Below are 12,620 nucleotides of genomic sequence, written 5' to 3' on the forward strand. Positions count from 1 at the left end.
ACAGAGTACAGAAGTTCATGATGAAGTCCCACGTTGTGACATGTGGACTATGCTCCACGGCAATGCCATTTAAGCAAGTAAACAAAAATAGAAAGGTTTTGTCAGCATCTGTTGTTGGGAACTGCCCTGCCTGGTATCAGAAGTTGTAACCCCCACCAAGGCTAAGGCTGAAGGAATGACCTTGGAATTGTAAGCCAGCCAAGGAGGACAAAAGCTTATCTTCCTGGTAGGAGCTCCGCTTCTGCTCCTTTTACTTCATCCATAACTGGCCCTCAATGCTTGGTCGCCTTAGCCAATGATGGGTAAGATTCCCCAAAGGGGGGAATGATCTAAGACAGGCACGATCATGTGGGAGACCCCCAAGGAAGGACTTGGGGGCTACAGCAAAAGGGGGTGATGGACCCTCACCCCTCAGCTTTGACATAGCCTGAGTCCTCATGTCTGGGAGAAAATCTCCTTATCCCTTGGCTGCCTTACTTCCCTTGCTCCACCTAAGCCTGAAACAATGACAGGGTGGTGCAGCTCTGTGCTGAAAAGGGCGGGTTCCCCAGGTGATCAGGCCTAAGAAAGAATACGTAAATCCTGTGAAACCTGCTTTGTTTAAAATGCTCTCAGTTGAATGATGAGGGTCCAGGGAAGGAGCAAGTTTGTTCCTTAAAGTTTTACAGCTCTTTGACCCTGACTCAAAATAGGCCCTCAGAGTTCCTTGTTATCTATTGTTTGATCCTTACTTCCTAGCAATGAGTAATAAGCTTTACCTGAATTCTAATGCAAATGAACCCAATAAAAAGCCTCTCTGGCAGGGGCGGGCACTCTCCCCAACAGAAAGAGTGGCCATTCCGTTCCTACTTCCCCACAGGACCTGGTGTCTCTATGTATGTTTTTCTCGTGTGTTGACGAGCCATCCAAAGCGTTCCGAGGTCACTGCCGGCCAGTGATCGCGACAATCTGTGACCAAGCTGCACTGTTACCTTATGTGCTTTGAGATACTGGCTCTGCTTTCAACAGTTACTTTTATTACAGTTAAATCTCCCTACATCCTGTAGCCACGCCATCCAAGCACGTACTCAGCATTGGCATGGTGCTTGTGGGACGGGTAGTGGCTATCACCACAGGTGTGGGAGGCTCTGCTGGGTAGCCGACTGAGAAGCAGTCACTCTGTGAAACCTTAGTGGAAAGTCAAAAATGAATAGCAATATTTTAATAAAAATATGCAATTTTTTTTCAAAACATTCTCTACACTTTTCTTTATTCTTTAGGGGAAGTTAATAGAAAATAATGTAGTTTTTGAATTTTGCAGGGTCTTCTGAACCATTTTTTGTACATCTCAGGAGTCTTTTCAAACTCATACATAATTTTTACAAAAATGAGGTCACATTTTATCTACTCTTGTGTGGTCTACATTTTTTATTTCTGAGTGTATTATATACCTACTCCATGTAGTTAATATACACTATCATTTTCATTGTCTTTCCCCACCTCCTATTACATATCACACAATTTGTTTACTTACATCTATTAAAAGATTTTTAGATTGTCCCCAATGTTTGGCAGATATAAGCTGCGATGTTAGACTATTATGTACATGCATCTTTGTACAAGATTAAAGGTTATGATAATTTAAAGTTTTGATACAAGGAAGCCTTCAGAAAGATTTTATGTATTGTAGTCCCATCAGGATTGCATAAAAAATATTATTCCAAATTGTACCAGCTTTGGGTATCATTATATTGCCAAACTTATAGGTCAAAATGATATTATATGTTGTAATATTGATCCTCTTCGATTTTAGTAAAGAGAAACATTTTAAATAAATTTATTGTTTTATGTATTGTTTTTTAACTTGGCTATTTATAACCTTAGCTTATTTTTCTTATTGGGGTTAAATTAACTTTTAAGAGTTAATAAACTAAGACTGTCCTTTTTTTGCATACATGTACCACATATATTTTCCCAGTTTGTCTTTAACTTTGTTTATAGTCTTTTTTTTTTCAAAATTAATTTTTTCCTATAGTTGATGTTGTCAGTTATTTCCTTTAGGAATTCTGTCCTTGGTGTCATACCTTCTCCCTCAAAGAATATCAAAAACATTCCCCTATTATTTCTTTATAACTATTTTGATCATTTCCACTGTAAAATTTAACTTAATTGTTCTAATGTAAGTCTGAGGAATCCAACCTTTCTTTCCTCCGAGTTGTCAGTTGCCCAGGAGCGGTCATGGAACGCTCCAGCCTTTCACCAGTGCTGTGAAAACAGACACTAAATTAATGCATATTCTAAGTTCTTTTTTAAAAAGCTTTCTTTTTTTTAAACAACACTTTTTAAAAAGATTTTATTTATTTATTTTTAGAGAGGAAAGGGAGGGAGACAGAGAGAGAGAAAGAGAAACATCAATGTGGTTGCTGGGGGTCATGGCTGCAACCCAGGCATGTGCCCTGGACTGGGGATCGAACCTGTGACACTTTGGTTTGCAGCCCAAGCTCAATCCACTGAGCTACGCCAGCCAGGGCAAAAGCTTTCTTTTTTTTTTTAAACTTATTGATTTTTTTGAGAGAGAAATATCGATTTGTTGTTCCACTTATTTATACATTCATTGGTTGATTCTTGTCTGCACCCTGACCTGGGATCAAAACCATAATCTTGCTGTTTTGGGGTGATTCTCTGACCAACCAAGCTACTGGGGAGCGGCCATACTGCCAAGTCTTTCTTTCTTTTCTTTTTTTTCCCTTCCTCCCTCCCTCCCTCCTTCCCTCCCTTCCTTTATTCCCAAAGCCAGTACTAAAAAGTTTTCATTATTTGTAGCTTTGTAATACATTTTTGTATCTTATAGTTATTAGTCTCTCTTTTTTAATTTGTTTTCCTTTCTGATGAAGTATGGAATTACTTCATCAAACAACAAGCAACAAAAAAACCCTAAACTATACAAACGATAAATAACAAAAATACCTTGCTGAGACTTTGATTTTTTACTAATTTACAGAATTGTGCAACTATCACTTCAATCAAATTATTATGTTAGACAATTCTGGTGAAATACACATGACATGAAATTTACCATTTTTAAGTGTGCAGTTCAGTGGCATTAAATGCACTAGCAATGCTGTATAGCCATCAGCACTGTCTCTTTTCAGAACTGCTCATCATCCCAGACAGAACTTTTTCGTCATCCCATGCCTCCCTCCCTCCAGTCCCTGGTGTCTCTATTCTACTCTCTCTTCTATGAACTTGCTGTACATGGAATCAGACAATATTTGTCCTTTTGTGTCTTGCTTATTTCACTTAGCATATTCTCAAGGTTCATCCATGTTGTAATATGTATCAGAACTTCATTCTTTTTTGGCTGAGTTATATACATCACATTCATCTATCCATTCTTCTGTTGGTGGACATTTGGATTGTTTCCATTCACCTTTTGGCTGTTGTGAATAACGTTATGAACATTGGTGTACAAGTACCCCCTTTTTTAGATAAGAGATTTGTATTTATTTCACCAGTGACATATTTACAATTGAAATAAACTAAAGCCCGTTGCACGTTAACACCAGGTCCTTAGTGTGGTTCAGTCAAAGGGGTGAGACCCTCAGCTGGCTCACCAGAGAAGTATCCACTCTTTGGCCCAGCTTTTGTAATTTTATCAGCCTTGAGCTCCTCAAAAATTTCTCCAATATCCTTGGGCTTCAGGTCCTCATAGTAGTTGTCATTTTGAACCATTGGTGCATTTACACCAGTCCCTAAACATGCCACCTCTATAAGAGTGAAAAGTTTGTCAGGTATCGTCTCCCCATCCTTTATTCCAAGATGATTCTGTATGGCCTGCAGGATGCTGTCAGCGTTTTGAAACATGCAAGGTTTAGTGGTACAGACCTGAAGGTGGTACTTTCCAACTGGCTTTGGATTGATTATACATTGTATAAAAAGTTGCTACTTCACGTACTCTCATTGGAGGTACTCATAAAACTTCTGCAACCTTGCTCATAGCTGAAACAGGCAGCCATCCATTCTGTCTTTTGGATAAACCCAGGACTAGAAGCACAGCTGCTGCTTTATGCCCTTCTGGGTACCTTCTGCATGGTTTTTATGATTGCCTTTCTCCTCTTCTAGTTTTCTGGTGTGAAACCAAATGGAGTATCTGAATTATTCTCAAAAGTATCTCTGTGTACAAGAAGGGCTCTTCCAGCTCCATTTTGTGTGACTGTCTTATGCCAATTCCTTATATGTCTCTCCACCCGGGTGGTGAGGCCAGCCTCCCAGCCCAGAGCTGGAGCACCATGAAGAAGAGTACAAGTATGTTTTTGAGACTACATATTGCTTTTTTTAAAAAGTAAGATTTTTAAAATTTCTTTTCAGAGAGAGGGGAAAGGAGGGAGAAAGAGAGGGAGAGAAACACCAATGTGTGTTTGCCTATCACGCACCCCCTACGGGGGACCTGGCCCTGCAATCCAAGCATGTCCCCTGACTGGGAATCGAGCCGATAACCTTTTGGTTCACAGGCCAGTGCTCAATCCGCTGAACCACACCAGCCAGGGCTGTATATTGTTTTAATTGAAAGCTAGTTGCTACCACTACACACCTATTAGAATGGCCCAAATCCACAACACTGACACCACCAAATGCTGACAAGGATGTGAAGCAACAGGAACACTCATTCTTTGATGGTGGGAAGGCAAAATGGTATGGACACTTTGGAAGACAGTTTGGTGTTTTCTTTTGTTTTTTAAGCAAAACTAAACATATTCTTATTGTATGATCTAACAATTATGATTTTGGTATTTACCCAAATGAGTAACTTATTTCATGTCTACACAAAACCCTGTACCTGGATGCTTATAGCAGCTTTATTCATAACTGTCAAAACTTGAAAGTAACTAAGATGTCTGACAAGTGAATGGATAAATTGTGGTACATCCAGACAATGGGATTTTGTGTGTGTGTGTGTGTGTGTGTGTGTGCAAGAGATATATTGCTCAGTTGCCTCTCACATGCCCCCTACTGGGGACCTAGCCAGCAACTCAGGCATATGCCTTGACTGGGAATCCAACCAGTTTGTTTGCAGGCCAGCACTCAATCTACTGAGCAACACCAGTCAGAGTGGGATATTTTCAGTGCTAAAAAGAAATGAGCCCTGAAAAAGACATGGAGAAGCCTTAAATGCACATTACTAAGTGAAAGAAACCAATCTGAAAAGACTACATATGGTATGATTCCAACTATTTTATATTCTGGAAAAGGCAAGAACTGTGAAGAAAATAAACAGATCAGTGGTTGCCAGGGCCTCGGGGAGAAGGAGGTAGGAAAGAATAGATGGGCACAGGGGATTTTTAGGCCAGTGAAACTATTCTCTATATATAGTGATGGATACATGTCATTACATTATTTGCCAAAACCCATAGAATGTACCATGCCAGGAGTGAACCCTGATGTAGACTACAGACTTTGGGTGATGGGTCATATACATTCAATTGTAGCAAATGTGCCACTTTAGTAGGGATGTTCATAGTGGAGGAGGCTCTACATATGTGGGGTCAGGTGGTATACGTGAATTCTCTGTACCTTCTCAAATTTGACCGTGAACCCAAAACTACTCTAAAAAAAGAAAAAGAAAAAGAAAAGCTGTCGCAGCACATGATATGTTTATGGCCAATTTTATTTTAAGGGTGTGAATTTAACACAGTTATCTTTGAAAAGTGAGATTATGGGTATTTGCTTTCCTTTGCTTTATATATATAGTCTGTTTTAAATACAAGCATCATAAATTACCTGTGTAATATTTAAAAAACAGGTTTTTGTATTGAGAGGAGATAGTGATTGGAAATCATACTCTGATCTGGGGAAAACGGATAGTCTTAGCCAAGGGAATATCTTGGCCAGGGTTCAGCTGAACCGCTAAACAAGGCGAAGACTTTCCTGAGAGTCCCTACAGCATGGCCCCGCAGGCTTATGGGAAATGTAGTCTCGAAGACCTGATGGACCACTCCTCGGAGGACCCTGGGACCGCGAGCAGTCCCTACGTCTGCGCATGTGCAGGCTGCGAGCGCGCCGGTGGCCGCCCTTCCCCCACCTCTAGCCGCGAGTGGGTCAGTGGGCCCGGGTTTTCGTGCATCTTCGCTGTCCCGTGCTGTGACCCTGCCTGACACTGAGTCACGAGTAGAGACTGCCCCTCTAGGTATGAGGGGGCGCTGCTAGGCAGCTCCGCGGGGCCGGGGGGCAGAGGGAAGGAGATGAAGGATGGGCTCGTGCCCGCGCAGGGTGGGATCCCAAACTTCGGCGACTCATTGGAGGCGGTGACCCTCGGGGCTGTGTCGGGGGGCTGCTAGCGCTCTTCTCGGCGTGGGGTTGGCGGGGCTCCGCCAAGCCGGACGTGCAAAGGCGGGGACGGCGGAGGGGTTGGGCGCGTCTGCGAGTCTCGCCTTCCTCCCTTTGTCCCGGGAAGTGCCTCCGACCTACGGCGAGGGTCCCGCAGGACTGGAGGGAGTCCGGAAGTCCGTCCGTGAGCGCGCGTGGCTAGGCCGGGCGAGTGCTGGGCGAGGCCAGGGGCGGGGCCGGACACACCTAGCTGCACGCCGCGCCTCGAGCGGCATCCCCGGGCCTCGCTGGGTGGAGGGAGAATTGAAAGGCCCAGCAAGTTTCTCGATGCACACGACATCCCGAATGAATAAGTTCCGACCTCTTGCAAGAGCCTTTTCTGTTAAGGGTTCACCTAATCCTCACATCTACCTTGGGGGCTTCGCTAGTATAGCAGTTTCAAGAGAAGGAAAACCAGCGGTCACAAAGGTGAAGTGATTTGTCCAGGTCACGCAGGTAGCTGGTACTTTATGTTTTATGAATGGCAAGCCTTTTTCCATCTGCCTTTTAATGGTTCTCACTGATAGTTTTTTGCCAGGCAGGCGTTTTGAATTTCTCCAGTTGAATTTACTGCTCTTCTCTTTTGGGGCACCCAGAGCCTTCACCACTTTGAGATTATATCCGTTGACCAAAATTCGTTTAGTTTTTTCCTTAAGATGGCTCTCTAGTAGTGCTTAGCTGTCTTGAACTTTATTTGAAACAATTTTGTTAGATTGTATTGGGACAGCTGTCAGAAAAACATCAAAATTGGTGAATTTTTGTGTAGCCATTTTAATCCTGAAGATGGAAGAAGATACGCAGTTTTCAGTGTATTGTGCTATATTATTTCAAGAAAGGTAAAAACTCAGCTGAAATGCAGAAAATTTGAGCAGTGCCTGGAGAAGGTGCTGTGACTAATTCAACGTGTCAAAAGTGGCTTGCGAAGTTTCTTGGTACTATTGACATTTTGGGCAAATAATTCTTTGCTTTGGGGCTGTCCAATGCATTGGAAGATGTTTAGCAGCACCCCTGGCCTCACCCCAGTAGAAGGCAATAGCAGGAGATAGCTAGTTGACATACTCAAAATATCCGGATCTGTAAAGTTATTGGTGAAAATGAAAAATGTGTCTTTTATTTTATCGACAAAACTAAATGGACTTTTTGGCCAATCCAATCCAAGTTTTCTGATGATTCCCAGTGGTACTTCAGAATCTTTTTTTTTTAAATGTGATGATATTCTTACTGTGATCCTGTTAATGGATACATTTGCTGCTACTCTTATCATGATCCCATTAATGGTTACATTAAATTAGGGGGAATGTACACCCTTATGATGTTGGGTCTTATAGGCCTTCCCAGTTGTTCATGTCCTCTTTTGTTTTGCTCCCCACCAGCAGTATTTTATCATCTTCATAAAAGAAATGCATTTCCCTAACTTTATTCTTACATAGTATTTTACTGCTATTCAAGATGGAATTTTTCCATTATTTTATATATATTTTTTGTATTTGATATCTCCCACTTTTTAATTTGGTATATTTGTGATTTGTCTTTTTCCCCTTACTTAGTGTACCTAATAGTTATCTATGTTTATTGTTACAAAATAACTTTTTAAAATGTCTGTAGTGTCTGTAGTAATGTCTCCTTGATCATTCTTGATATTTGTTATTTGTGTTCTCATTTTTTTTTACCTTGGCCAGTTTGGCTAGAGGTTTGTTGATATTATCTTTTTAAATAACCAGCTTTTGGTTTCACTGAATTTCTCTATATTGATTTTTTTGTTTTCAGTGTCATTAAGTTTTGCTCTTACCTTGATTATTTCCTTCCTTATGCTCACTTTGGGTTTAATTTATTTCCATTACTTATTTAGAATTCTGTTGTTTAATTTCCAGATACTTGGGGATTTTCCAGATCTCTTTCTGTTATTGATTTCTACTTTAATTCTGTTTTTGCAAAGAATGTGCTGTCAAATTTAAGTTCTTTAAAACTTACTGTCGTTTGTTTTATGGTCAAGAATAGGATTTATTTTGGTGAATGTTTCCTGTGTACGTTAATGACTGTCGTGCTGGTGGTGGGGCGTTCTTCCAGAAATGCTGAATGGGTCAGGGCAGTTGATGCTGCGCTTCAGTTCTTCTGTATCCTTAGTGGGTTTCCATCTGTTCTGTCACTGAGAAAAGAGTCTTGAAGTCTCCAACTATATTTATGGGTTTGTCTCTTTTTCTATCATTGCTTCTTGTATTTTGAAGTTCTTTTGTTAGGTACCTGTATATTTAGGATTGTTATGTGTTCTTGGTGATTTGACACATTTACTTTTATGAACTATCATTCTTTATACCGGGTAATATTTCTTACGAAATTTACTCTTTTGGTATTAATATAATATAATATAATATAATATATAAATAACTCCAGCTTTCTTTTTATTAGTGTTTGCAAGGTATATCTTTTTTCATCCCTTTACTTTTGACCTAGCTGTGTTTTTATATTAAAACATACTGCTTATATACAACATATAGTTTGGCATTGCTGTTTTTTTAATCCAATTTGACAAGTTCTGTTTCATTAAATTGATTGTTTATACCAGTATTGATTAAAATATACCATCTTGCTAGTTTTTTTCTACATGTCCCATCTGGTCTTGTCCCTATTTCCCCTCTTCTCCTGACTACTTTGGATTTGTAAGTACCTTTTTTTTTTTTTTTTTAAAGATTTTATTTATTTATTTTAGAGAGGGAAGGGAGAGAGATAGAGAGAGAGAACATCAATGTGCGGTTGCTGGGGGTTATGCCTGCAACCCAGGCATGTACCCTGGCTGGGAATCGAACCTGGGACACTTTGGTTCCCAGCCCGCGCTCCATCCACTGAGCTACGCCAGCCAGGGCTGTAAGTACCTTTAATGATTCCAACTTTTTACTGTTGGCTTATCATTTATACCTCTTTTAAAAAAATTTCTGTGGTTGCCTTAGAGTTTATAGTAAACATCTTGAGTTAATCACAGTAGACCCTTAAATAATATTATGCTGTGTAATGTAAGATGCTTAAAACCGTATGCTTCCGATTTCATTACCTCACTCTTTGTGCTATTATTTATCTTTATTTTTAACCATGTTGGAGGTCTTCACTCCTTTGTATAGATACAGATTTCTGTCTGGTATCATATTCCTTCTATCTGAAGAACTTATTTAAATATTTGGGTTTTTTTTAATTACACTTTATTGATTATGCTATTACAGTTGTCTTAATTTTACATCCATTGCCCCTCCACCCAGCACCCTTACTCACTCAGGCAGTCCCCACACCCTTGTTCATGTCCATGGGTCATGCATATAAGTTCTTGTTCTTTGGCTCCCCACGGCTATTCTGTAACTACCTGTTTGTGCTTCTTAATCCCCTCACCTCTGTACCCATTCCTCCACACCTGCTCCCATCTGGCAACCATCAAAACACTGTCTATATCTGTGTGAGTCTGCCTCTGTTCTTCTGTTTGTTTAGTTTGTTTTTTTAGATTCAATTGTTGATATATATATTTGTTGTCATTTTATTGTTCATAATCATAAATTTTGGTCTTTTTCTTAAATGAGTCCCTTTCACATTTTATTAATAATGGTTTGGTGATGATGAACTCCTTTAGTTTTTTCTTGTGTGGGAGGCTCTTTATCTGCCCTTCAATTCTAAATGACAGCTCTGCTGGATAGAGTAATCTTGGCTGTAGGTCTTGGCCTTTCATGACTTTGAATATTTCATGCCAACCCTTCTAGCCTGCAAAGTTTCTTTTGAGAAATCAGCTGACAGTCTTTTGGGAACTCCACTGTAGGTAACTAATTTCTTTTTTGTCCCTGTTTTTAAGAGTCTCTCTTCTTTAACCTTTGCATTTTAATTATGATGTGTCGTAGAGTAGGTGTCTTTGTATCCAGCTTGTTGGAGACTGTGCTTCTAGACTTGCATGTCCTCATCCCTTACCAAATTAAGGAAGTGTTCTTCCATTATTTTTCAAATAGATTTCAATTTCTTTCTCTTTCTCGTCTCCTTCTGGCCCCCCTATGATGTGAATGTTTGGAATGTTTGAAGTTGTCTGAGAGACCGCTTATACTATCCTTGTTTTTTTTGGATTCTTTTCTCTTCTGGCTATTATAATTGGTTGTTTTTCGCTTCCTTATGTTTCCCAATCATTTATTTGATTCTAGGCTTCATCCACTCTACAATTTACAGTTTCCCTGAAATTGTTCTTTATTTTAATTAGTGTATCCTTCTGTTTCTGACTGGATCTGTTTTATAGTGTTGAGGTTCTACTAAGTTCCTTGAGCACCGTTATAACCACTGGTTTGAACTCTGCAGCTGATAGATTGCTTATCTCCATTTTGTTTATAGTTCTTTTTCTGTTTTAATCTGTTCTTTTGTTTGGGCCATGTTTCTTTGTCTCCTCATTTTGGCAGCCTCCCTGTGTTTGTTTCTATGTATTAGGTAGAGCTGCTATGACTCCCTGTCTTGATAACATGGCCTAATGTAGTAGGAGTCCTGTAGGGTCCAGTGGCACAGCATCCCCTATCACCCAAGCTGGGTACTCAAGGTGTACCTTCCATGTGAGCTGAGTATTCCTCCTCTTGTCGTTGAGCCTTAATTGCTGTTGGCAGGTCACTGGGAGGAATCTCTCCAGGCCAGTCAGCTGTAAGGACTGGCTGTGACCACTGGTCACCAGCCTCTGGCCTCTGAAGGATCAACTGTGCAGGAGCAGGGTGGTAGTGCTCAGACATGGTCTGTAGCTGTCTACTGGGTGCACAGGCTCTGCTGTTTCCCAGTGGTGGTACAGGCCAAGGTCAGCCCCCACATGCGTTCTGCCAGGGGCCACCCTGCATGAACTATAAAGCAATCTCAGATGGCTGCTACTTGTGCTGGGCTTGGAGATTCCCAGGTGAGGCCAAGCTATGAATCTAGGCTGGTTGCTGCTAGTGCCAGGCCTGGAGCGAAATAGTAAGAGTTATAGGGGCGGGGGGCTCGTTTAGGCCAGCTGTTGCTTGTTTGAGAGCATTTAGGAAGTTGTGAAACATGAGCCGAGACCATATGGAAAAGTCATGGTTAACATTTTGGGTGGGCCCATAAGTTGGGCAGGATGGAGTCTCAGAGGATCTCCAGGGTGGGCCCAGGTTGATGGACATGTCTCAGATTTGGCACCCACCTGCTGGTTCTGTGGCTCTTTGTAGGGAGGGCTCAGAAAAAGGACAATGGCCTCTGCCTGCCCATCTGTCTGGGAGAAAGCTGTTCTACAGCTCCCGCCTTGATACCAGCATCTCCATTCCTCCCTGTACGCCACTGGTGCCTTTCAAACTGCTAACCCAGTGCTGGAGCTCAAAGGGAGTGAGTCTGAGTAAGTTCGGGTGTGTGGGTTCTTTTTTTTTTTAATAATATTTATTTATTTTTAGAGAGGGAAGGGCGGGAGATAGAGAGAGAGAAACATCAATGTGCGGTTGCTGGGGGTCTGGCCTGCAACCAGGCATGTACCCTGGCTGGGAATTGAACCTGCAACACTTTGGTTTGCAGCCCGCCCTCAGTCCACTGAGCTATGCCAGCCAGGGTGTGTGGGTTTCTTTAAGAGGAACTGCTTGGGACTCTGGAAGTTTCTTTCCACTGACTTAAACCCCATCTGGTGTTTCAGCCAGAAGTTATGGGGACTTAATCTCCTGGCACGGGGAGCCTGGCATAGGTTGGTTCTCCTTGCTCCCAAGATAGCTCTTCTGAATTTTATCCACCACACGTGGACGTGGGACCCAGCCCGTTCTGCATCTTGGCCCCTCCTACCATGTGGATGGATGTGGTTTCTTTAATTTATAGTTGTAAACTTCATTCAGCTCCATATCTGATAGTTCTGAATGATGGTGGTTCTATATTTTAGTTGTAATTTGATGTGGTTGTGTAAGGAGGTGAGCTGTGTTTACCAATACTGCCATCTTGACTGAAGTACCTTTGAATATTCCTTGTAGTACAGGTCTATGGCAGTGATTTCTGTTTTGTTTGAAAGATTTTTATTTTTTTTTATTTTGAGAGATATATTGGCTGGGTAATGGAATTCTGGGTTGATAGGCTTTTCTTTCCTTATTTGCTTTTGCTAAAGCACTTTAAAGATGTCAGTACATTGTCTTCTGACTTGTATATGCATATTTTCTGATGAGAAGTTGGCTGTGATTATTTATTCCTCTGTGTATAATGTCTGTTTTTCCTCTAGCTGTTTTCAAGACTTTCCCTTTGACTGGTCTTCAGTCAATTTGACTAGGATGTGTCCACATGTATCTTTGTTTTGTTTTGCT

At 41.1% G+C, this 12,620-nt stretch overlaps 1 protein-coding gene and 1 pseudogene across 4 annotated transcripts in view; one reads left to right on the top strand and one right to left on the bottom strand.

Moving 5' to 3' along the window:
• Positions 1-3,346: 3,346 nt before the first annotated feature.
• On the bottom strand, positions 3,347-6,100 carry LOC114488391 (annotated as a pseudogene).
• The window catches only part of ZFP1 (ZFP1 zinc finger protein), a 51,061-nt gene continuing 44,315 nt past the window's right edge, over positions 5,875-12,620 (top strand). For 2 of the 4 annotated variants that reach the window (XR_004900064.1, XM_036012221.1), the window contains exon 1: positions 6,562-6,771. Coding sequence is in view for 1 of the 4 variants with exons in the window: in XM_036012221.1 (XP_035868114.1) it covers positions 6,631-6,771 (141 nt within the window). In the remaining 3 variants the exon portion in view is untranslated. Of the gene's footprint in view, positions 6,164-6,561; positions 6,772-12,620 lie in introns of those variants that run through there. The other 2 variants (XM_028502127.2, XM_028502129.2) reach the window with 2 other exon arrangements.

The sequence above is a fragment of the Phyllostomus discolor genome, chromosome 12 (genome assembly GCF_004126475.2).
Source record: "Phyllostomus discolor isolate MPI-MPIP mPhyDis1 chromosome 12, mPhyDis1.pri.v3, whole genome shotgun sequence".
Classification (NCBI taxonomy): domain Eukaryota; kingdom Metazoa; phylum Chordata; class Mammalia; order Chiroptera; family Phyllostomidae; genus Phyllostomus; species Phyllostomus discolor.